At 47.3% G+C, this 25052-nt stretch overlaps 6 protein-coding genes across 6 annotated transcripts; 2 read left to right on the top strand and 4 right to left on the bottom strand.

The window, feature by feature from the left end:
* Nucleotides 1–2000: 2000 nt before the first annotated feature.
* On the bottom strand, nt 2001–4274 carry N7471_013832 (uncharacterized protein; the record flags this gene model as incomplete). The annotated part of the gene is made up of 1 exon (XM_057286550.1): nt 2001–4274. One exon carries the CDS (start codon nt 4272–4274, stop codon nt 2001–2003), a length of 2274 nt encoding a protein of 757 aa, XP_057129029.1.
* An 836-nt stretch (nt 4275–5110) lies between these two features.
* Nucleotides 5111–7457, bottom strand: N7471_013831 (uncharacterized protein; the record flags this gene model as incomplete). The annotated part of the gene is made up of 3 exons (XM_057286549.1): nt 5111–5987; nt 6035–6736; nt 6790–7457. 3 exons carry the CDS (start codon nt 7455–7457, stop codon nt 5111–5113), a joined length of 2247 nt encoding a protein of 748 aa, XP_057129028.1.
* Nucleotides 7458–11148: 3691 nt separating this feature from the next.
* N7471_013830 (uncharacterized protein) lies at nt 11149–12599 on the bottom strand. The gene is made up of 2 exons (XM_057286548.1): nt 11343–12599; nt 11149–11289 (listed from the first exon to the last, which is right to left on the bottom strand). The coding sequence occupies exons 1-2, from the start codon at nt 12582–12584 to the stop codon at nt 11245–11247; spliced, it is 1287 nt and encodes a 428-aa protein (XP_057129027.1). The 5' UTR covers nt 12585–12599; the 3' UTR covers nt 11149–11244.
* Nucleotides 12600–13053: 454 nt separating this feature from the next.
* N7471_013829 (uncharacterized protein) lies at nt 13054–13967 on the top strand (the record flags this gene model as incomplete). Its single annotated transcript, XM_057286547.1, has 2 exons — nt 13054–13113; nt 13266–13967. 2 exons carry the CDS (start codon nt 13054–13056, stop codon nt 13965–13967), a joined length of 762 nt encoding a protein of 253 aa, XP_057129026.1.
* A 303-nt stretch (nt 13968–14270) lies between these two features.
* On the top strand, nt 14271–14549 carry N7471_013828 (uncharacterized protein; the record flags this gene model as incomplete). The annotated part of the gene is made up of 1 exon (XM_057286546.1): nt 14271–14549. One exon carries the CDS (start codon nt 14271–14273, stop codon nt 14547–14549), a length of 279 nt encoding a protein of 92 aa, XP_057129025.1.
* A 9212-nt stretch (nt 14550–23761) lies between these two features.
* On the bottom strand, nt 23762–24485 carry N7471_013827 (uncharacterized protein; the record flags this gene model as incomplete). The annotated part of the gene is made up of 5 exons (XM_057286545.1): nt 23762–23944; nt 23997–24161; nt 24210–24266; nt 24320–24370; nt 24429–24485. The coding sequence occupies 5 exons, from the start codon at nt 24483–24485 to the stop codon at nt 23762–23764; spliced, it is 513 nt and encodes a 170-aa protein (XP_057129024.1).
* Between the last annotated feature and the right edge of the window lie 567 nt (nt 24486–25052).

Below are 25052 nucleotides of genomic sequence, written 5' to 3'. Positions count from 1 at the left end.
TTGGTGACGGGGTGCCAACGGTTCACGGCTGTTGATGCATCTAACGCATTCGAGAACTTAGCATCTGGCTGTAAATCCCTCCTAGTTTGTCCTGACCTTTTGTAATCAGAGAGAAATCTGCTCAGCCTCCAGCTTTCCATCCCTCCCAACCCTCGTTAAATCGCTACTTTATACACCTCTGTATTTTTTCTACAGCGGCTTCGACAGCGAGTTTTCGACGGATATGAATGACTCGGCCAAAAATGGTCTGTATCCGTTCCCTCGATAGCTATTTTGTCCTAACATTATTACACTACGTTTTGGATCCGCTCTTTACGCTATCTAGCATGAATGTTCTGGCATACCGAGACCGCCTCCCTGTCTCGCAGTGACCCTGATGATCCGCGGCAGGTTCTTAACAAAGTTGACCTTGCAGGATATGAAACTCAAGGGTCTTCCACGACCGAATGCGTTTTTTACCCCAATCTCGACACACTGTCCGGCTTCAAGCGGACGGGTCCAAATCCTCTGTCCATCTCTACTCAAGGTAGCGACATTTCCTCTAGATACCAGCGTTAAGTTTTCCCGCAAGAGGCGCACTGGATAGGGTATGTGTTGTGATATGAGGCTGGTGCAGATCAGGAACAAACCTGCACCATCGGAATTAGCTCCCGAGGTGTCTAGACGAAGAAGCAAGTCGATTGGAAATTAACTTGGAGCTTATGCTGTATGTATAGCCTCATATATTCCATCTGGAAGATAAATGAATATCATCCCTCTGAACTACAACACTATGGTTAGCACGGTTTTATCGGACATTTGGCGAGACTATAGGAGAGAAACTGTTCTTCCCGCCTTGGGTTGAAATGGCCCCGGGGAATCTTTGTCAGGCACACGGGCAGCTACGAGACATAATCCCCTGGCACGATGTTGGTGCAATAGGGGTTAGCTTCCGCTTGCCCCTTACGGCCTCTTATGGAACCTCTACAATATTCGAGTCAATCGATCCTTTCTCCGCTAGCTACGCTGGAGAAGTCTGTATTCGACTAATATTGTGACGGACAGATGCTGAAGCCCAGCGAAACATGTGACCGACAATCACAATGGTGACGGAATCGGCATTACAGAGTCCCGTCTGTTTCCGACGCACTTGGCTGATTCTGTCTACCAAAGACGGTAATATGACCTAATGTGAGCCTCGTGAGATCAGTTCGCCATGTTCGGCGAAACACTGTCTATAGCATATTTGACCACAAAGCGGCGCTCATCAATCTCCCACCCGCGCGGTACCTTCGCGGCAACTTGTGCACATGGCAGTAGGTTAGCTGGTTATTGGCTGGGTGGCTCTCCACAGGTGCCCGTCATTAGATATTTTGGATTACAAGCATAAACATTACAGCCATACACATAACTTTAAGTTCGCAGAGCTTCATTGGGAAGCATAAGTGAAACTGACACTAATGCAAAAGGTAGATGTCGGTCTTGACCCCGCCTAATCGACTAGTTCTCGCACGCTTTTCCGGTTCTGCTGAATGCCTGTGGGAATGTAAAACACTGGATTCTGCGTCAATGACGGGTCAGTTGCATTCTGGGTGGTGCTATGTTGTCCTGCCTGGTACGGCCTACGAGGACGCCTGATGATCTCTACTGAAGTTAACAGCTGCCAAAGGTGGGCATTAAGGAGCCGAAGTCACAGCTAAACTTGCCTTTGGCTTAGCCACAGCATGCGCAGGGCTCCGTGAGCCTGCCTAATATTTGTATGTTTTTATTCATTAAACGCAGTGTCCTCGTCCCCCTCTCGTAAAACCTTTCATTTCCCTGTCCTTTGTATCAATATGCCGCGATACCGAAAGACCAACGACTGTGATTTTAATCAACGCTATCCTCGCGTGAGCGCGGTAATACGCATTGTTCTGTATTTCTTGCGAGTACGTACGTTTATCCTCGAGGCCCACAATGCAATAGCCAAGAGCTTGACATGGTAATAATTCAGCCTTGCTTCCGTTGGGTGAAATCTGTGTCTATACCAGAGCCATCCGAAGGCGTTTTCGTTCTCGATGTTGTGGTTCAAACAACTTCCTCTTTGATGCTCTCGACTGCCTCTTTTTCAAACCAGGGTTCAGTGCCACGTCATGGAAGTCAATGATGAGAATCCGCTTCAACTCTGAATTCCATAGTAGATTTCCGTCATTGAGGTCGCCATGCACCACCCCGAGGGAGTGGATCTCTTCCCGAGATCGTCGAAGCTCACAATCAAGATCCACGGGAAGCTCCAATCTACTTATTTTCTCGCCGCCCCAAGCCATAAGCAGCATATGTCGAATCTCACCCGCCCCATGGAGGAAATAAGTCATAGCCAGGTCGATTGTTCCCAGGAAAACTGGTACGGCGGACCCTTGCGCTTTTTGGAGGATACGATATATCATTGCTTCATTAGACACCTCTTTCCAGAGTCGGTCGGTTGTCCCCTTTCCAATAACCGTGTAGCCATATCGGACACAAACAATCTTGAAAGGTGCCCCAGACGTCCACGCCCCACAATCTCCCAATGGGGTGCAATAATGATCCAGGTCTTTATTCAATTGTTGATTCAGCTGTTGGACTAAGCCCTCTTTTGTAATGGGATGCCGTTCGTCATTTCCACACTTTCTGTGCAGGTCCACATTTGGGCAATTGTCATCCAACAAGCCGTGCTGTTGAAGCCCAAGTAAGCATCGTTGTGTACAAAATTGCGCGGTATGTTGTCGATGGGCCCCACTTCGATCATTGCCAAAGCCTCTTGGCCTACTTGGCTGGTTAGGAGGGGAAGACGTGACTTTGCTGAGAGTCCGCTTTCGTCTAGCTTCAGGCGCCGTTTGATTTGAATCCGAATCATCGGAAGACTGATCTGGACCAGGGACGGCTTGCGACGGTGCACAACCAGATCGAAGCTGTGCACGGCCTTGTGGTGTGGGCGACGGCATGGGTGACGAAGGTAGCCATTCAGAACCAGTGCCTTCGGTACTAGTATGAGGAGATCCCGTATATTCTGAGCCAGGTGGGGCTTGCTGGAGCTCGTCATCTGGTATTCGGGACCGTACAAGTTCAAGACTAGTCTCCCAAGTATTCAGCTGACCCATTGCACTAGTCCGCCAAGCATGGTCGCGGATGGCAGAAAGAGAACTCATCAAAGAAAGACAAAGCACCCGAGCAACAGCTGTTCTTGGTTGTCGATAGCTGTCATCATCATTCCCATCAATTTCCATATTGGGCTCGCAAAGGAAGTAAAGTAGCGTGCCCGGGTCATCCTGAGGTATTCGGAGAAGGACCAGTGCAAGACCGATGGTCACATAGGAAATCTCAAGGCCCTCCCAAAGCATAACGTGATATTCCTGGGTGAGAACTGACCCAACAATCTGCTCGGCATTATATTTCAACTTCTCAGCTTCATCGGTAGGTATCTCTTTGCGTTGCACCACATCATCCCAGAAATCCATCCGTGGCTGAAGACCCACGCGCAGATTTTCAACAGTCAGTTTATGAGGGGGCTTGTATTCCACCGTCATAAGCAGAGAATTTTTGTCGTCAGCTCGGTGGATACAGAACTGGTCAGGCCTTGGCCGGCATTGTCGTGACGATCGGTCTTCATCGTAGAGAGTGCCATCATTCTGAGCTGCGTCATCCTCTAGACTATTGGTATGGCTCTCAAACCATACGCCATCGCCAAGACGAAACCGTCGCCGGGCTTCAGGTATTCTGCAGAGTTCAGAAATGATATCTCGCACATGATTTTCAACGGCAAGTCTTTCATAAGTTTCAAGATCCCGTTCACTGCTCAGTGGACGATCCAACGAGTCGGCGACGCCTTCCAGACGCGCAACAGTCGAAAATAATTGGGGAGGGTGGTCATTCGTTGCTTGGAGGTAGCTGCAAACCGAGTCGTATATTTCCTGCTGTGCAGCGGCACAATGTGTCCATGGAAGAAGGCGAGCGGGGCAATACTTCCCTTGAGGGGCTGGGATCTTGCCCTTCGTAGAACGAGACGGAGTTCTAACGTGCAAGGGGCAGGAGAGCAAGTTATGGCAGGTTCGAAGATATTCTAGCAAAGAAGTCTTTCTAGTGAACTGCCTGTTTCGTTCTTCGGCTTGTCGTCTCTCTTCCTCAGCCTGTTGTCGTTCTTCCTCAGCCTGTCGTCGTTCTTCCTCAGCCTGTCGTCGTTCTTCCTCAGCCTGTCGTCGTTCTTCCTCAGCCTGTATACGTAGCTTTGTTTCTCTTTCGAAAAGTTCTTTGTAATTGGGTGAGCTGCTTCGATTCATTGAGCTTTTCAAACAAAACGTATGGTAGCGTTGTTGCTTTCGGTTCGGTACCGTTGAAGTCGCGAGGGGGTTGGACCCAGGTTCGGGAATCGGACAAACTGACGGACCGGGGCTTTCAAGTTACCAGGCACGAAATCTTGGCAGTCGAGGTTTAACTAACGTGGATCCCTGTTACTCCGGCCACTTTCTCAGAACTTCAAAAAAATCAAAATTGTGAACATCATATATAATAACAAAAATAAACATCAATTGACTATCTAAAACGCGTAGAACATTTAGTATATGTATGACCTTGAATTCCACAACCAGAGCACGTCACATCACGCCTAATTAGGGGCATAGGGGGAAGTGTAGGTTCAACTGCAGCGTCCACAGCAGCATCCATGTTACGCCAACCATACAAGGAGGTATAGGGAATGCAGAGGAGGTGCCTATGCACCACAGAAGTCGCCTGTTGATACATCACCTCGCTTAATCGCTTGCATGCGCACGGGGGAGATCCCCTAAAAGGGGAAGCTGGATCCTCTTAGGAGGACCCAGCGGTTAGTTTGAATATCATCATACCCATATCAGGCACATCTCACATTCTTCACTCGTATCTATATCGTACCAGGACGCCTCCAGGGGACTGTCCTAACACTCTATCAGCAAAATGACACGCTTGAGTACAATCCAATTATATTCATCATTTGCTTCTTCAAGTCTGCGTAAATAAAAACAGAAGGGGAGAAAAACGCCTCTCTACGAACTTGCTTGAGGTATGTTTTAGAGGCTTATGGCTTCTGCCGTGGCATGAGTCGAAAAATGTCCAGTCATCGCGTAATGACCTCGCATGACTACTTTGCGGTCGTCAAAAAGCCATCCACCCGATTTGATAGCCTGTTGTATGTCTGATCAAAAGTCTCATCTTCGCCAACGCAGATTCTGTAGGAGACTCTGGCATATCCCTCAGCTTGGGACGCGAGAGTAGGTGCGAGCTCTTGATATGCACAGCACAGAATCATCCAGCACCCCACAACTCCATCAGTCATCAGGCCCCATTCTTGGACAACTAGTGGAGCATCTGAGACATGAGGAATACTTCCACCTTTGATAACGAAGCCAAGTGACTCTAGGCTCATCAATCCAAATTCCACAGCCTTTTCGAGTTTGCGGGATGAAGCATAGATCGCAGCAAGAGACAGATATGGCGAATCAAGTGCAAGACGAGGGACTTCAGAAGCTGGTCGGCAATATGTGCCTGCGAGGCTGGAAATTGTGTCTTCAATCTTTCGCAAATTCATATTGGATCTCTTAAATAATCTTCGAAGGTCGTCCGAAATTCTGTTTCGTTTTGATAGAACACTCATGCTAGGACTTCGTGTGTCCTGGCATAATATGCAATCGCACTTGAAGCCCCAGTGCTGTAGGTTGACGGGTAATTCTTCGGGCTCACGGATCATGGGTGATTTATACCAGAAGGTAATTTCGGTGTTAGGAGGCAAGTCCCTTGAAGCACGAACGATCATCATGTCTCCAATGAAAGAGCGATGAGCATTGCTCAGGCAAGAGTGGTTAATGTATGACGCCATCGACCAGACCCCACTTGAATGGAACTGTTGATTGGCCTTTTTGGCCGTATCATCATCCCCTTTCACGCTGCGTATATGGCTCTCGCGGGAGAGAAGAGGGCACCCGAAACTGTTTAGGAGAATGATTCTCTCAACGAGGAAGCTGGAAGGTATTAGCTTTGATATCAAGATGGGGAAGCAGTGACATACGTATCTACGACGGGTATAACATCCACTTCTAGGACATCCACTGATTTGTATGTGCCATGATGAAGATCGACAAAGCCTGGTAGCAGGGACGGATTTTTATAAAGCTTCTGAACAATCAATTCTATAAGCTCTCCTTGGGTACCAATCGTAGCTTTGTCCATGTCGACATTAAGTAACAGACGGAGATCTTTCGAGGCGTTTTCATCGTGGAAAGCGTGAGCAAATGCTTTTTCGCAGAACAGAAGGTCGCCTGCCTTCACCGCCTCTGTTGTGAAGAGTCCTCTCCCATGAGATTGAGTTTGCTTGACAGTCACAGGACCAATGTAGCTGCCGCGGTCAAGCCTCGGGGGCTGACGCTTCCTGGCCTCCAGTATCATTTTCCCGAACTCGTATTTCCCGCCATCCTGCTCTACAAGCCGAGCAGATGCTCGTGCATACTCATGTGCAGCCATGGTGTTATCTGGATACTGCTCCGTAAGTATTGCGTGAGTTTCACATGATTCCTTGAACCTTCGAAGTTGATACAGGGCTTGGGCCTTCCTGAAAAGAGCCTCTTCTGATAGCTCTGATACTTGCAAGACATCGTTAACATCTCTCAACGCTGCATCAAAGTTGTAGCTTTTCAAAAAGGAAAGGGCACGGTTGAGCTGCGCTACCACCAACAATTCTGGTGATGGATGGGTCTCCAAAGTCTTTGAATAGCTGAAGTTATTCTTAGCATCCCCTCTGAAACACAGCAATATGTTGCAGCTTACCATTGGATTGCCGAACGATAATCACCCTGATCAAAATGCTCACTTCCTTTCGCCTTCCAAGAAGATGCGTTCTCATCAGCCTGCGTGACACGTTTCCTCCAGGAAAAGGGAACCAGGTCGTCAAACTCGGGGATAAACCAGACATCCGAGAGATGGTCCACTCGAATCCCGTAGTCCCCGTCTGCCATTACTTTCACATAGGGTTCTTTCACAACAAGCACTGTACCCTCCCTGAGTTTCTGTGCGCCCGATAGCTCCTGCTCTTGGTTGTAGAGCTGCAGCATGAGAACACTCCCGTCTTCATCTTCCACGATGGCCATCACGGCGGTCATCGTATCTGTCTGAGTGATCGTTCTCAGAAGGAGATACCGTTCCCGATGATGAGTCTCAAGACATAGGCTGTTGATCATGACCTTATTCAACTTGCTGAAGGGGCTAACACATGGGGGGTAGGCAGGTGGTAGGAACGAGGATCGGATATTCATCGGATTAGCAGGAGCTTTCGTTTTCATCATTTGTCGAAACATGAACTGCATCAAGATTTTATCTTTGGACTTTTGGGGTCTTGCTGGACGGCCCTTGACGGCCTGCGCGTTTTTCAGATTTTGCTTCTGTGCTTGAAGATACATAAGGTACTCTGGCACATCGGAGACGTCGTGGGTATCCATGCTGATGACAGAAAGGTCAAGTAGTTGCAAGTTGCATTGGGCACTGAAGAGATGTAAGAAAAGGGCAAGAAGAAAGGATTTGAAATGCCAGATGAGAAATTGTGTAACAGGAGGAAGGCGACGGAAGAGGATGCGCTGTCAAAAACCAGGCGGGGTAGGAGATGACAGGGGGATTGGCTGGCAAACAACGCGTCGACCAAACAGGCTGAGTATTGTAAGACAACCAAATACTCGAAGTAGCCTTAGCAGGAAGTACAAAAATCCTCATGGATAAATCGCCCAACGCAGGACCCAGGGCGCACTCTTCACCTCTTCGCTGGTTTAAGGTCTGGGGTGAACCAGTGTTTAGTAAGGTGTTGGCAGCAGGTTGGGGGTGTTTCTATCCATCGCTGTGGCGGTCGGCTCTGTGAGCCTCTCGACTGTCGCATCTACCGCCAGTCTCGTTTTCACCTCCTTTTTGGCCCATTTGTCGAAGCACGTCTTCGGCGATCCTGCCCCAGTCCACGCGATCATAGGCTTTCTTCGCCTTAGCAGGGCGCTGATGCTGAAATCTCAGGTTCGATCCCGAGTATGTTGCGCGGTGTTCTGACCCAAAAGCGATTACGGGCTCGGTGATTTGTGGTCTTGGGGATAATTCTTTTTGCTTTTATATTAGGGTGCAATTCAAACCGTGTCAATAGATTGATTGAAGATCTTATCTCAGAAGTCCTTCTGGCTAAGCAATGATATCAATTCATGACTATCGTCTACTTTGAAAGGTAACCAATAGTAACTAGGATTTCGATGACGTTCAGGAATAAATATTAAGGAATGATAGTAAGGCAATTGGGTCGAGTCAGGTCACGTAGTAAGAATGGCTCTAGGCCCTTCTATGAAGCTCTTCCTTCCCTTTCCTAGCATTTGGGGCAGAAAAGAACAACTTCCACCCCTCCTGGAATGAGCGCACACACGAGAAGTGACCGAGCCTCTTTTCTCTTTCAACCACCAAACCGATCGTGTCTCCAACATGTGCAGGAGTTAAGGGGGTGTGCTTTCCCTGGTCAATGACTTTGACATCGTGAACACCGAGAGAGCGCAAGGACTGAGCGTTGTATCGTAGAAAGCTCTCTATAAAGGCCAGCTCCGTATAAATTGAGCACAGTAATAGCTCACGTATGTCCAGACTTACGCGACACAGTGACTCCAAATCCATGTCGCTTTCGACAAGCAGTAGGCCCAGCGCGTATTCAACTAGCTCAGTGACGGAAGTTCTCAAAGAGCTCCAATGGGAGCTTCCCGAGGGAGTATTATTGGGAGGTTCGCGACAGGTGAGCTGAATGACCATTAAAGCCAAGCTGTGACCCTCTAGAGTAGCCAGTACCAGCTGAATATGGTGCTCATAAGACCTTGGCTCTGTCATACCAGACACCTGGTAGTAATCCCTCTCCCAATCCTCGTGGCCTTTTGTTTCACAAAATACCAATACCAATTCTTTCAAGTTATAGAGGAGATCAAAGGCAAGACTTATCAAAGTCGAATCACTTCCTGCTTCTATGATCTCTTGTTGCTCGGCACAAGTCCGTCGTATCGTCTTATAAACACGCGTGTACGAAGGGTGATCACCTGAGAGATATTCCAGTTCGTCCCAGCCCTCACGGCCGTCCACGTCGTCGTAACATTCGCATAAGTCGACATAATATTCAAGGGCGAGAAAATCTGTTCTGAAGACATGATGTGAAGCCGTTTTCAAAATTTACTGTATGCTGTAGCTCGCATACTCGCTAACAACAGGACGAGGTTTAGTAATCTCGCAGATAGTCTGCAGTCGCCTGGTCCGGCTTAATCTGGCCCTATCCGGTCCGATGTGACCGAAGGATTGCCTAAAGGTTTCTTGCTCCTCCCCCCCGAAGTCAAACTTAGTTGCATACATATACATCACCAGGTCCTGTATCGTGGTAGGCTTCAGTGACCCTCAACGATAATGACAGATATCCCGAGCAGAGTTAAACAGTCGCTCAACGCCCGCACCTGTTGCTGGGACAGAAAGAACATCTCGTGCAACACTTGCGAGCATCGGAAATTCATGCTGATGGCCTTTCCAGAAGGAACATGGGTCAATTGTAGTAGTGCCTAGATGATCTAGTTTAGCCATATTCACTATAGAAACAAACCGAGTTAAGACAATACCACTCTCAAGATACTTTTCAACCTCATTACTGTGGCGAGGTACTGGTTTTCGATTCGAACCGACCTGCGCGATGAGTGCTGCAAGCTTTGAGCCCTGGTCCAATGGTGTTTGGTTATTTGAGAATGCTTGGCTATTGGATAGCCCCTCTTGATAGGGTCGAACATAGTCTTTAAGACTTTGTCGATATCTCTCACGCGATGCGAAGTTATTCTCTGCCCATTCGCAACGCGAAAAGAATTGCAGTTTATGCTGTGGTGCAAGTATTGTACCGATCGCGTAAAGATCACCATGGGCTTTAGTAATGCTACCATAATAAGCTGCAAGCTTTTTCCTTTCCTGCCTGAATTGCACAAAGCATTGATTGCTTCCAAGGGACCCTCTTTTGTTGAAGTTGTTGTATCGATTTTTCAAGATGTTCAAAAAGAGTGTGGTAAATCTCGAAAATGATATGAACAGTCACTTCCTTAGTTTGGCAGGGAATAGTGGTAAATTGGAAAAAGGTTGGGTCAAACATAGCAGGTAATCAATTTGTCGCCATTCTTCCCAATCTAACGTGAACTGCGTATACTGATTTTCAGAGCAGTATCTGTTGAACACTAGCTGTAATCTCTTTGCACGTTGAAGCATAAGAAAAGTGGAATTCCAGCGGGTTTTGACATCCTGAATTGGTAAAAGCTTTGAGCCTTCAATCTGGAGACTTCGAAATGTATCACCACGCTGAGGGCTGCTAGCGTTGATAATAAACGCTAGGCCACGAACCTAATAAATTTATTAGTGTTAAAACTTGTGAGAAATTGCGCTTCTAACCTTGCTAAGGGTACAAATTATACCCTTCCTTTGACTATCACGGAGTGATTGGGACTGGTTTCCAGACCATTCTTTCTGTGAAGCCTCAGGATACACCGATAGTCCACGCTACCACGGCGGACAAGCAGCCTCTTATTCAAGCAGTGGCAGGCAATTATCCTTATCTCAAAAGGCTACAGGGTAAAAACGTCCCCGTCTATCTTGCGATATTTACACCACGAGCCTCATTGGTAACAAATGAAGCAGACGATGACCCTGAACTGGTCAGGGAGCAGGCTTCAGCACGTCATCAACGACTAAATCTCGAATTTCTTCCACAAAGAGCACGAGAAAGCCCTGGCTGTGCTCCGCTCGCATGGTGTGGTCCACGGCGACAGTGAGTGGCGCAAAATATTGTGGGATGACTTAGGTGGCCGTTTGATTGCCAATGATTCGGAGGACGTGAAATGGTCGAAGCGCCCTCGGGCCCTTGAACCAACCTCTTGCCACTCCGCTACGCCGAAGAGAGATGAGCTAACGTTACTGCGACTACAAGTAGCTGGATATTCTCAACCTCAATTCAGGGTTTCAACTCGACGAGGAGTCAGGGTACATTGATTACACACACACACATACTGTACCGCTAGTATATCTTCAGTGTACATTGATGGCAATCTGCAGTGCTATTTTGACCAGATTGAAGTTCCTTTCAACAAATACGTTAGTGGAGAACAGGGGATTAAATTGTACAAATTACTGTGCGATGCTTTGTGTACTCTCCGGCAAGCGAGGCCAACATCCGGTTCGCTTACAAGCCATTCAGGTTGAGTATGTCTACCCAGGAGAAACCCGACATCCGAGTTCTGTGATTTTATTACCCTGGTGATCGTTAGTAAAATTATCTCGCAGGATAATTTAGCAGAAGAACCTACATCATGTGATGCCACAATTTCACTGCTTCTAGAATCCCATTCAAAAGTGGTGCAAGCACTGTTTTCCGGATGTTCCCCATGCCATTTATCCTGCCAAGTGAGATTATCCTTTATTTGGATGCCAACAAAATGGTTCTCGACATTTGCAATCCTGAGCCCTGTCAAAGATGTCACTTGAACAAACCGCCATATCGGGCCCTCATGACCAATTGTTCGGCCATTGATAGCGATTCCACAAAGAACTTGAATATCCTGAGTCTCACTGAACATGAAGACGATGTAGTGAGCCCCACGAAGCCCAATCGCGTACCGTACAGAGTTGTGGTAATCTCCGAGTTTTATACCATGCGCCACTGAGGCATCTGCTGGCACATTTGTTATCACCAACAGGGTATCCATAACGGTCCACAAAATCTCAACATTGGCCCAAATGATTCGATAATTAGTGGTCTTTGGGAAGCGACTTTCTGGCTGCTCTTGCAGGTTGCGAATAAGAGTTTTGATATTTTCTCTTGGGTCGAGATCATCTGCCAACATGTATTTGAACCCAAGCTCCCTCCATTGTTTGGGACAAGGGCCAACGGATAAGGCGTCATCAAGGTTGACAATATCTTCTTCTCGGTCGAGGAAGCAATAAATTCGTTGAATGGCCTCGGGGGGCAAAGGTATGTAGAGCGGACGTTGCGTTTTCTCCTTACGGCTGGCTGTCTTGAAAGTCATGAACACATCGAGATCCAGGGTATGGGATTCGTCGCAAAAAGGGGCTTCTTGCATGAAAGGAGAGAGGAGATGACTGTAGCTCTTAAATTGATCAATCCAAGCCTGGTCGAAATTGACTTTCCTGAAGATGCGCTTGACGATCCGCCAACAGTAGTCGTGCACAGTTGTTTCTTGCGATCGCTCCTCTTCCGTCAAGCGAATCATCTTCATGAAATGACGGTGTATCGGTTGTCCCGTTCTACTGCCATCCTCCTCCGTCCCTTCCTCGAGCAGGTAATGCCACGTTTGAGCCGCATCCAGATCACATTGGCACAATGGACAGTAAATTGACGGATCTGTAAGAGGCATTGATGAATATTCAGCCTGATAAAATGTTGCAATGTCAGTGGTTCCGCTCCTCCAACGAGTTGTCAGCCACTCACGTATCTTAATTGAAACGGGAGAAACAGAGCAATCTCGGTTAATCGTAAATGCGACCGGATCCACACAACCACCCAGCGAATAAATCCTCGCGGATTGCATTTACCTTTGAAATCGGATTTCACGGTTAGTTAACTAACTTATTCCGCGTTGGCTCTTCATTATGCAAACAAATTGCCAAGGGTCCTTCAGATTACGTACGCCAGCATCATTGTAGAGTCACGTGTATCGTTCCATTTTGGAATGGGGCGAGACACGATTGCATTAGAGCTCAGCGTGCGTTCGCCGTCACTTACTCCCACACACGCCGTTTCTTGTATGAAAACCTTACTTACGATACAATTACTGTTCTTCCGGGAATAAAACTGAGCATTACAATATTCGATTAGTCCTCGATCTGGCCTGCTCTCATTTGCCCGGGCGATCTTCAGCTTTAAGTCCGGGTGCTCCTTTTCTCATTTGTGATTGTATGCCACTCCTTCCTACGCAGCTGTCCTTACATCTGCAGTCCGCAAAGACCCTAGCTTTCTCCCTTTGTACTATCGAACAGCCTTTCTCTTCGTCGCCCACCATGACACTGTTGCAGCCGAGTTCGACTGAGAAGACCTTTCGCGAAACCCACATCGCTCAGGTAAGAATCGAGCGGAAGAAAAAAATCTATACCATTCGGGGATTTCTGGAATGCAGCAGTGAATCTGGACACCACAAGCCTCCAGTGTAGCCTATATCTCGCCCCCCAAGGGCTCCTTATGAACAAGCCTAGCTAAATTTGTTCTGCGCCAGGTATCCTTAAATCTGCGGTATCGACTAGGCCTGGCCAAACTCAAATACCAACATGGTCCGCTTAACGGCCTGTACTCAAGCCAGCCCTTGGACGGCCACAAGCCCCTCGACATCTCGGAGTTTCTACGCAGTCGTTGCGGAACCCTATTGACTTCTCCGCCTCTCCGAGCCTCGACCTACCAGGAACCACCTCAATCAGCCCGCAACAAGCATGCATTCTCCCTCAACTCTCCAGTGATGCAGCCGATGAGTTTTGCCAGCCCCAAGCGTCTTCAGTCGGATCCAGCCTCAGTGCGCCCTAAAAAGGCACCCCGAGTCTCGCGGAAGAGCTCTTACAGGCTGGCAAAATCATCTCCTGGCATGCAGGGGCATCTTACAGCCTTTATGGCTGCGGTTTTAATTCCAGAAACACCGTCTGTCTTTCATCAACCGTCTGACGAAGAAACCGATTCTGAGCTGCCGCTGCCCAGTCACCAGAATGCGAGCTCGAAGATAGGCTCCTCTCCACCACTCATTTCTCCCCGAAAGCACTCACGACTAGCACGAACCGGCCGGTATATCGAAGAAGCGAATAGGTCAGACTTGTCACCGTATATGGTCGACTCCCCCTCCCCCGCCCAGATACTTGGAAGCAATCAGGTCTTCCCCCTTCCATTACTCCAAGTCAGCATGCAGTCTTGCCATCAAAGACTCCCATACTAGATGGCGACATGTTTGCGACCCTAGGAACTTCGAGCCCACAGTTCAATTTCGCCGATTTCGTGAATCTGACTCCCAGCCCGACACAGGCATCTTGGGACACCCGCACGCCTGACAATCCTCTTCGCACCTAGCCACTACCAAGTAGACCCGAAAATCATTGAGCATGAGCTTCGAGACTCTTTATCTGTGGCGGGGAGTCTAAAAGGGCTCTGCAGCTTGTTGTCAAAGTGCGGCCTCGAAACTCCACCTTCAACCTCCCTTGGCTCTTCATTGGTGCCTTAACTTCGCTCTGATTTACTCAGTATGCAGCTTCGGAGAGATAGTGCGATTCTCTACCCTAGACGGTGCTGCTACTGCTTATACCACGAGCTATTGGTCGCTCCGTTTCCGCTGCAACATGAAGCAGACCCTGGTATTGTGGTGGAACACACAAAGGCTCGCCACACAGAATGGCTCGATATCGTCATGGCACATGGAACGCGTCTGGACATTGCACGCAGCGGGTACGGTCAGACCCCTGCATGCCTACGCGTCGAAGTGCCAGCTGGGCGGTCTTTCGCTGGTCCCGCCGTTTGGTGCTAGGTCCATCTTGTCTTTTAAGCCCAGACTAGGTCTCAACGAACTAGACCACTTCCTGTAATGCTCCTTACCAGGACCCTGTTCTTTTGTCTGAACATAGTCATCGTTTACATTACACGATGAATGCATCCAAAATGTACCCGATGCGGCGTTTATACTGCCCTAGTACAGTGAGTGTTGGTATGGTGTCGCGCTCTGACGAAAAAGTAATGAAAACGGTAAAGGTTCGCTCTACAATTTGTTTTATTTGAGAAGCTCTGGTAGTCAAGTACAACTTACATGCGCACTCAGACTGCGAGGATACCGTCCCGTTCATATATCACATCAATATTCGAGACTTTGGGTCTTTTCCTAAACCTGGCTACCAAACGAAATGCGGCCATACTTTCGCGAATGTGTATGCCGCGGCTCGAATGAACTAGGTCCCCATGACTCTCCTGCAGATGTCTTCGCAGCCCTACGTGTTGCAGTCCAGACATTGAATAATTGTTATTTCTCAGGGAGTACGTGGGACTAAATATAAGATATGAGGCTCAAAATGAATTTTGATCTATTTCGTTCTTCGTGAAGGTTGTGAAGATGTTGTTTCCGATGATGCGGCTTCATTCCTGATCTGCACCAGCCTCATATTGCAACACGAATCATCAGCCGGCATCATTGATTTCATCAAAACGCTTTCTGTGGACTCTGAGGAACAGACCGGGTCGAGTTCTCATGCGATCAGGCGCTCAAGTCTGTCAGATACAAACTGAAGAAACCAAAACCGAAGCGTGAAATATGGATGCAATTAGGGAGCAAAGGTGCATCAAGGCATGCCCCGACACAGTATAGCACTTTTGTGAACCTTGATTCAGGATTTGAATAGGCCCATGTGAGTAGAACCACCCTCCGATGCCATTGAGCAGAGCCAAGAAGATATAAGATGCCGTCAATCGAGACATGCTCGAGAAAACAGCGTTGTAGAGTGAGACGCTGCATAAAGCCAATGCTCCAAACACTCCAATGACCAGCACTCGTTGTCTCTTCTCCCTTGGCCAGGTTATCAAATAGGTGGCACAGACCATCCCGGCCAGTGTGATTCCCAGAATGACTGAAGTGATTTTCCCACTACCAGAATTCTCTAAGAGCAAGACCGATACGGACGTCCCCCATATGTGCAGAATAATTCCGATGTGGTCTAACAGGAAGAAGAGAGAAGAGAGCTGCTTCCTCGAGTCAAGCAAGTGATGGCAAAAAGCAGAAGTGCCAAAGCAAAAGAGATTGGATAAGAGAGAAACCAATGCTGTGATCGCATTGCTTGTTGATGAAGAGCACCGAATTATATGGTAAATAAAGCAAAGTATAATTCCGCTGCCGCAGAAATGGATTTTTGGGTCGACAGAGCCATTTGTGTGGACGGGCTTATATTGTAGTGCGTGTCGGGGCTTTGAATCGCAACGGCTGGCTTTCATATCGACAAATCAAATGGTCATTGAGGATTTTATGTCACTCTGGACAGGCGGCGTTTTGAAATAGACGGGACAGAATTTCTTGAAACAGGTCGTAGAGCTTGTGCAAAGAAAGTCTTCCTCGGACGACAGGTCTTTATTACTTGGTCATCCAAAAATATTGAGGTCCTCAACTTTGGCACTCGTTTAGAAAAGGAAATCTGTTTACCTAAAACCTGAGGCGAGCAGACACGAAAATGTGAACATATTTATGCCCGGTGCGGTGTGTTGAAATAACAAGCCCATAATATTTCATGAGATAGGAAACATATATTTTAAGGATGTGGTTAATGAAGTGGCGTTTGGCGGCCAATGGCATTGATGTTGATGGTGTGTTGATGGTGATGGTGAGTGTTCAACGTCTCGCGGACGAAGGGCAAAGGTTTCCTTACAATCTTACCCACATACGATAAATATATCAATATACATTATCTATAGTCCGTGAGCTATTTATGTTAGAGATCTAAGCAAAGTCTTCGGTTTGTGCATTAGGGGCCGAGAAACCGATTGGGTCCCGGATATGCCAGGAGTCGGGGTTGTGGGCCGACCCACAAAGTCCAATGTCAAACCAGGAATAGGCGCGGATACACCGTATTTAGCATTGGCTAGGATGTCGGAACGTGGTCTTTACAGTACGGACTAGTACGGGCATAGCCAATGAAGTACTTGAGAGTGTGATTTGTACATACTAAGGAAAGTACAGAATAAATAGGGGATGAGCTTAGTAAGGTCGTTGAGAGCCTTACGATCATCAGGCAGATGGGGTGCACCTTTTTGGCCGAGCGGTCACGGAATAGGCGTTTTTCTACCCGACAATTCTTTATCCATGAAGTATTTAAATAACCACAACCCCTTTATATTCAATTTGAACCCTATCTAGACTTTTACTAGCCCTATGGCCAAGCTTTCCGCATATACTGCATTTGATTTGCCGTCTGTTGGTGCCACCACCGGTCACCGAAGCCATCTGGGTGGGTGGTGTGGAGGACACACCACCACCTTCTCAACCACCTAGTAGACCAATACCTTGCTCATGGGCTTCATGAACAAACATACGCTCAGTCCTCACTATCTGTTTCCTAGGTAGCTTTTTTTTCCCCGTAGTTTTTCTCGTTGGTGGCCTGTAAATCCTTGATTTCTTTCTTCATTGAGATTATACTTTGCATCACCTGCTCGTAAGCCTTGTATGCCTGATTAATGACCTCTTTGGTAGGTGCTGGTGGGCTTTCCGACCGATATTTTAGTAGCTTTTTGGCTGATTTGCATGCTTAGATAGCTGTAGGATTGTTGTTGGTGTTTCTGGGCGATAAATACTTGATTTGCTTGTAGATTGTTCAATAATAGGTGTCGGTGACCGAAGCTGAATATTTAGCTTTGATAGCGCTGGTTCCGCATCTAATGGGACTAAACCGATGGTCTTAGCCTGTAATTTGATCGTCGCAGGATACATTTCCGATTCATTGATTTGGCAGCTATTCTCGATGCCCACTAGTAAAAGTTAGTCTTCGTAGATTCTCATCATGTGAGCTGAGCGGATGCCTCACTGATCTTGACATCACCAGACTGTGTAAGCAGGATCGTTTCCGGGCCCACGGTAGCGAGCATCGTCACTCAACCGATGTGTGGTAAATTAGACACGTTGCACAGGTGCAGCTCCCCCTCATCACCGAGACTAAACCGTCGGAACAGATTTGGTCTCCCCAAATCCAGCGGGATCGGCGCCGACTCTTTCCTGAGAATTTTTAGTTTTTGCTTTGCAGTGTCCACATTCCAATTAGATGACAGTTTGGTTTTCAGTGCACGGCCATACATGCGGACACTAGACTCAGCTGGGAATGGCATTAGAGTTCAACATTAATTTGGGAATGAAGGCGCGACGCGACGCAAGGTGAGATATCACTGATTACTAGTAGATCAGCACTTTGACGGACGTGTGTGCTTTCTTAGATAATGGAAGACGAATATTGCAGATGAAAAGAAAATGTGCGACTGGAATTCGGGGCTGATATTCTCTTTCTATCGATGATGGATGCACAGACTAGGTTTGCGCAGGCAAAGAAAGTAATTAGCGACTGACACGTCGCAAAAGGACCGATAAGATCACTTAGCACATCTACACGTCCAGGTAAGCTTATGGTAAGGTACCCCGCCATTAATGCTGGCGCTCGTCGGCTACCGAACCAGTCTATCCCCTGGGTAAGCTTCCCATATAATTGCAGCTGGCCTTCAATATATTCTGACAGCCAAATTTCCAGCCCATCCTCCTTTATCCACCTGGACCGACTACTGAACACCTCAACACAAATTCCGGGGTTCTACAGGTCCCCTCTACAGTTATATTGGAAAATTTGGAAATCTGAGTATCGACAGAATCCGCCCTCTTTCCATGCACCGTCTCCCCTGTCCATGACCACTTGAACAACGGAACGCCTTGCTGTCACAAACCAGGACCCACCTTCAATGACACAGAGCCTGCCTGCTTGGGTTTATCAAACGGCCGCATGGGCCCATATCCATGGAATCGTTGTCAATGTGGCGAAGAAGCACCCGATATTCCATGCTGTGCCCCAATCATAGAATGTAAACTTAGCAGCAACCACTATGATCAACAATATAGTCTCTGTCAAAGACAAGAGCATGGGCTGTGTACTAATCCTCCAGCCTTCGCTGATAATTATTCCACGGAATCGGAGCTCTCTTAATTCAGAGCAGTGCCATTCATTCAATTTCCCCAGGACATCCCTGTCATTTATTAATTAGTTTTCCATTCACTATAATTGCTTGACTATAACCATTACATATCACTTACGCGTGGCTGTGCACTATCCCCTTTCCTTTGAGGAAGTCATTTGACGCAGCGAGATTGGGATTGGAGAAAATAAGTTTCATCAGAGGGCGGGTATTGAGAAGAGAAAGACCCCGCTCCGCGTTGAAGAATCTTTCATCTGGACATTGCACATGATCTAGGATCGTTGACACACAGCTTTCCAGGCAGTCGACCCTTCCTGTGTATAGATTGTATGAGCATTGAAATTCTTGTGGCTCGTAATTATCTATGATGCGTTCCAGACGTTTCCTTTCAGCGTGGTTGTCAATCATCGTATACATCCCAATGTATTCAGCCTTACTTCTCGATGTTTTTGGGTTTTCTCCCACAATCGAAAGCTTCGGGAATATGTCAGTGCCAGTAAAAGGACATTATTCATATGCGATACGAATACAGACCTCGACTATGTCAACTTGCGTGATATCATAGAAAGGCAAATGTTTCCTCCATTGACCTCTGTGTGTATACCACGCATGGTGTATTTCTCCCCACGTGGTGACTTCATCTACAGGATCAGAGACCGCAACCGACAGAATCGAACAACTGTATATTTCACCCCAGCAAAGTAAGACGGAGGCATTTGTACCATCTTCAAGCAATGGACGAAGCCTTTCTGTCAATAACTTTCTGCGGTTTTTATGTGCGACTTCACCGGCGTCTGAAAAGACAAACTCTGATTCAGAGCTAGTAGTTGGCGTCATATCCTTTGCTTTCGCTTCGCTTGCAGCATTTAGTTCGGGGTCACTATTATTCGAGAGCTGTGGCTGCCCAACCCGACTTTTTGGTGAACTTGCGGTCAGACGCCTAGGTGGGATGTTCTCTGCGGAGGGTGGAGTACCGAATTGAGCATACTTGAAAGCTAATTTTGGATATTCCGGAATGAGGAATGACAAGAGCCGGGTCAGCCTCAGCGATTCGGAATGGGTATGCTGATCCTGTCCAGTATAAGTTGAATCGAGGTCTGGTGCTGGCCTTTGGGATTCGTGGTCCTCAATCTGCCTCAGCCTCAGCCGAGCTCGTTGTGGTTGGCTAAGATAACTCATTTTTGTGAGTTGGAAGACGTCAGATGGGCTAGAAAGCTTGAGGGGGTTGGAGGTCCTTATATCTTTCCAATGAGAAGGAATTGTGGGGCAAATTAGAGGCGTATCGCAATGACCCAATTCATGCATGAGCTCACCAGGCCTATACACCTAATTGGCTAGAATTTCGCCTCATCAGTGGGTAGATGCCTTTTGTTTATTGTGACTGGCCGGAGATGCGGGGTAATTGCCCTATCTCCCTTCACTTTCGGGTTGCTAGTGAACAGCCTTGAAGGGGCTTTGAGCCATATATTAGTGCGAAGTAAATTGTCTTCTTTGTGTTTGAAAAGAAGATGAACGAATTAATAGTCTGATTTCCGATATAATCAATTGTTTAATCACACGCTGCAAATACTCTCTTGCCCGTTGACCCTCATGTTTTCACCACTATAGGTGCCCAAAACAAGGATGGCAAATGCGAGATATCATTGGCTAGCTAGATGCTCCGTTTCCAGTGGATAAAGATTCCGTAGCATTGGGCTGACTCCAAGACAGACTGAACGCACTACATTGTAGATGAGATGAGTATATACATACCAAGATTATCTTCCCTACCTTGATAGAGAAGCCATGCCCGTATGTTCACTCCGGGAGTGTGACGGTTCATGGATGCTTGGGTTTTACCACTACGCCATCTGGCCAAAAAGGCACAATGTTTGGTCAGCGACCAAACACCCAAGCTACTATATATGCTTGATCTCTGACAGCAATCAATAGCGTGCCTGGGAACCACGCCATGAATCCTGGGGTCGAATAGGATCCCAGGAACGTGAGTGTCTCGGGGGAGACACACTCTAGTCTTCCGGTGCTTGATTAATCCACATTCAGTCTGTGAAGCAACTTGCAATGGAAAGAAACAGCTATCGCTCAGCAGTCGTATGTATCGTGCATGCCTCTATCCCCATTCTTTGCATCTTGCCCGCGGGCTTTAGAGACGAGATATTGCCTTAACACCATCGCTGACAGTTATGGGCACACAGCCGATGTTGGTTTCACGGAAGCCTACGTTCACTCAAGTCACTGGTTCTCGGACAAGCCAGGGATTACCTGAGGAGAAATCAAGGCTTCACGTAACACCAGTCTCGAAACAATTTCCTTTGCCAGCCTTCAAACGACCATTATACTGTGATGATTTGCTATTATACCCCAGCTCTCCAATCAGCACCCCTGATGTTGAACTTACGATGGAACGCGACCACAATGGAGGAGCTGCCGAGGTAGATACATCAACTGGTGCCATAAGAGGACAATATACCAGCACTGGCTTTGATGACCATAGCCTCTTACCGAACGAGGATTCAATGAGCGACGTTACCGACTTGCTTCAGAACGTCATTAGCAAAACCACCCTTTCGCCGACTGCATTCGATCGTACCTTTCAGCAAGACTTGGCTAGTTTGGATACATTGCACTCTGCTTATTCATCTAAATCTTACGTGGTATCCCTGCATCATTCGACGAGCCAGGAACATACCCAAGATTCCGAGGCCGGAGGGACTGGACAGAGCAGGTTTTTACAAAGCGACAGACTTTCAGGAACCCAGTGGTCTGGCGCTGCTGATCGTATTACTGGGACGACGGGGCATCACTTATCTCAGGCCCCGAGTGATGAAAGCCAAACTTTGTCGAGGACATTGACAGGAACGGCGGCTAGCTCTCAAACTATTTACCAGACGTTTCCAACATCAGCCACAAAAACCTCAGATCGTGAATGGCATGATACAGCAGTCTATGGCAGTAATCTATCGGCAAGGGTTTCAAAGCAGGGCGCGCTATTGATACTCTGCAGCGTTCTCGGAGGCTGTCTTGCTTTAATTGGGGTCTTTATTATACACTGCTTTATCCTCCGTCATTTCCATAGGCATGCCGGGGGTTCGACCCCTATCCTTCCCTCGCAACTAGTGGTAGATACCCCGGAAAAAAGTGCGAAAATCCTACCTAGGACAGCTGAAGTATCGCATTTTTCAAATGATACTTGAATTCGCATCGCATTGCCACTGACTCACATTAAACCCTTTTACTGTGCTTAATCCCCCCGTAATAACCCTCTAGGAGTTGTTATTGATAGATCAGGGCCAGATTTCAATTCGAGACCCCCTATTTCTCCAACCCGAGTGTGGGACATACAGTTTAGTGGTAAATTCTAAGTTCAATATATATGAGATGAAAATCACTTTCAGTCTAGGACGGGTCCCTATTTAGGTTTCAGGACAATGATCGTGGGATTATGACGTGGACAGTGCCTAACTGAGTGGCAATGCAGCTAGTGGTAATGAAGGTGGTGAAGGTGGTGAAGGTGAAATCAATGTTAGCTCGGTCGTGCTTTGAGCATGCACGCTACGTTTTCTAGATTTTGGCGTCGGGCTGGTATGAATATTGCTATTCTCATAGCGAGGCTACACAGCCTCCAATTCTGCTGCCTACCAGAAAAATATTCATCCCGTTGATTTTAATGGGCCTACAACTATACAAATAGCCTCAAAAATTGACAATGCTGACTGGGGTGGCATTATAATGTACTGCGAATTTCAAAACGTCGTGTCAATTATTATATCATATTTAGTGACTATTTAAGGTTGCTAGCCCCGCGAAGTAAGGTCAGCACACCCACGTTACGCCACGCTCGAGCTCAGCTTCAACACACACACAACGCAAGCGGGTGCACACGGTATCTGTGCCGGCAGGTCATGGCTTCCGGAAATCAATTGATTAGCCAAAGTCCCGTCAAAAATTTCCAAACAAAAAAGTGGTCAAATGGGGGAGACCAAATCTCCGATGAATGCTGCGTCAGTTGCATGATCCTGCTGGTTTTACTCTTTTCGGGCACCTCCCCAGAGCATCGTATCACTGCCGTCGAGAATGAAGTGGAGCGGTCAGTGGGAACATTGACGGCGACAATTCCCAAAATTCACCGTCCACCTTTGGATCAAGCATTTACCCCGATGACCCTGGCATCGAATCTGTTGGCTCAAACACAGTCTGCACAAGCTCTGCAGCGAAAGACGGGAAATTATAAGAGAACGTTCCCTATCAAGCAATCTCGGCTACCATTAGTGAATTTGCTAGATACGAGTCAAATCTCAACCAAAATTGAAACTTTGAAGAGACGAGGCTGGCCCAAGTTGAAGCGGCTGGGTCGAGCTGTTCAACGCAATTCAAGACGGATTTCGCGTCTTCGTGCACACTTGTCATTCTTACAAGCAGAGCTCGAAGAATGGACATCATCTCGAGATGGCTCAACAAGGACAACTCTGTGCAAGCAGGAGCTGACTGAAAATGAGTTCTCCCCAGGCCGGATGTATCTAGTTGGATCTTTTTTGGTCCAGTATTATCTCCAGAAATGGAATGAGGAGCCAATTGATGGAAATAGGGTGAATATTCCGGGGTTGATCGCTCTGTTAATTGACCAATTCCCTTGCCTACGTGCGTGAAATTATTGATTTTGTGCTTTTTGGTTGTTTTGGTCGGAAGTGCTGCGAAGTATCATTACATGGGTGATATAGTAAACTATAGCATTTTCCATAGAAATAGACCGAAGAATGATTGAATTATGGCTCATACTTTTTTCCAACGGTTTTACACGGCAACCTGGGGTATGCTATTTCAAATATTTGAAGAATCTTTCTTCTTCCCTAGCGACAGCATTTGACGTTTAATAGTAAGGGCATCACCAACGCACGAGCTTTCGGAAAAACAAGCTCCACATTTTGAGAGTTCTATAAGATTCTACATACAAAAATGTGAAAGATTGCGGTCGCAGCCCAATTGGTCCACCTCGAACAACAATCCGACTCAGTGGCGAAGTCGAGGGGCTCTTAACTACTACATAGGATATCCCATGGATTCGCCCGCAACTATCAAGTGAAAGTCAATCGAGTCACTCGCGTTTCGAGAAGAGCCTCCGATAATTCCAAAGGTGTAAAAGTTGTCTACCTGGCATGTTTGTTGAACTTTTGTCGCCAGGGGCACAAGGTTTCCACAGTTTGTTGAGATGCGCTCGGGGCTCTGAGTGTCGTCAGTACGGAGCCATACATGCCTTGAAGTTTGGAGCACTTACATAGTTGCAAAGAAATATACCGGATAGGTTGGTATGGGAGAGACGATGGCAATTGCCAGCATCAACATCGCACGAGATTTCGCTGACTTTGCTCAAGTGGTCAATGTTCTCCGTTGTAGCGTCCATGTAGGCAATCCCGTGCGAATATACACAAGCCGGAGTTTTCTGTTACGATCATTAGATACTTGCCAAAGGTCAAGGATGGAGACCGACCTCTATGATCATTTCGTACGGGAGGCTCGGCAGTGGAAATGTTGGCGAAGAGTGATACTAGAAATACGTCAGCAGGTGTTTTTCTAGGATGCGCTTTGCGGGGATCGCACTGGATGGGTGGATGTTGCTGTGTGGACCGGTTTATCGTTGGGCCTTGCGACCTATCGAAAGTGAGTATATGTGAACCGCATGATGCAGGGCGAATGTACAGCCACTCACGACTAGAACGGCGAAAAGCAGCAACACAATGCTAGCGAAATTTATGCCGACCTTCATAACGTTAATGGAAAACAGACACAGTCCGTGACATAAGGAGCGAGAGTGAGGGTACTTTATATCTCTTAAAAGTGGTAGACTTCGACCGTTATAGCTCCACACGCGCAGGGAATCTTAAATTGAGGCTATACCGGCATCAATGTGCCGTCCCAAAACTAGAAGTCGATTCCTTATACTGACATCAATTTTCAATGTCACTGGCATTTCTTTGATGCCAGTGATGCTAACATAATTATGCGCCACCCGCCGTTATTTTCTTTTTCTTTCACTTTTATGGATTGCCACACCTCCTAGGTAAATCGGCGCCTCAAAAATATACTCATCGAGCCTTGATGATATAAAAGCGCTTCGCACCACCACCGGCCAAAGCTAGGTCTTCGGATACCTAAATTCACTGATCATGTTTAGGTCTCTGCTCACACTGATTGCTATCCTCGGTCAAGTTCAAGCCCTTGATCTTGGACGACTCATTCAATCCACCTGTGATGCAGTCATCACATGGAACCAATTTATGGGTGGAAGCTTGAATGCCACGCTTTCAAGTTCTGGACACCCACAATCAGTTTC

Source organism: Penicillium samsonianum, assembly GCF_028829775.1.
Source record: "Penicillium samsonianum strain IBT 33392 chromosome Unknown utg000010l_segment0_segment0, whole genome shotgun sequence".
NCBI lineage: Eukaryota > Fungi > Ascomycota > Eurotiomycetes > Eurotiales > Aspergillaceae > Penicillium > Penicillium samsonianum.
Note: the sequence above shows the minus strand (reverse complement) of the source record. Positions and strands in the feature narration are given on the sequence as shown.

Bases quoted from the DNA above. Each gene is read 5' to 3' on its own strand.
- N7471_013830 (XM_057286548.1), bottom strand. From the start codon at position 12,584: ATGCAATCCGCGAGGATTTATTCGCTGGGTGGTTGTGTGGATCCGGTC. The intron at 11,290-11,342 runs GTAGGTTCTTCT...AACGATCACCAG, and splicing joins AAATTGTGGCATCACATGAT to GGTAATAAAATCACAGAACT.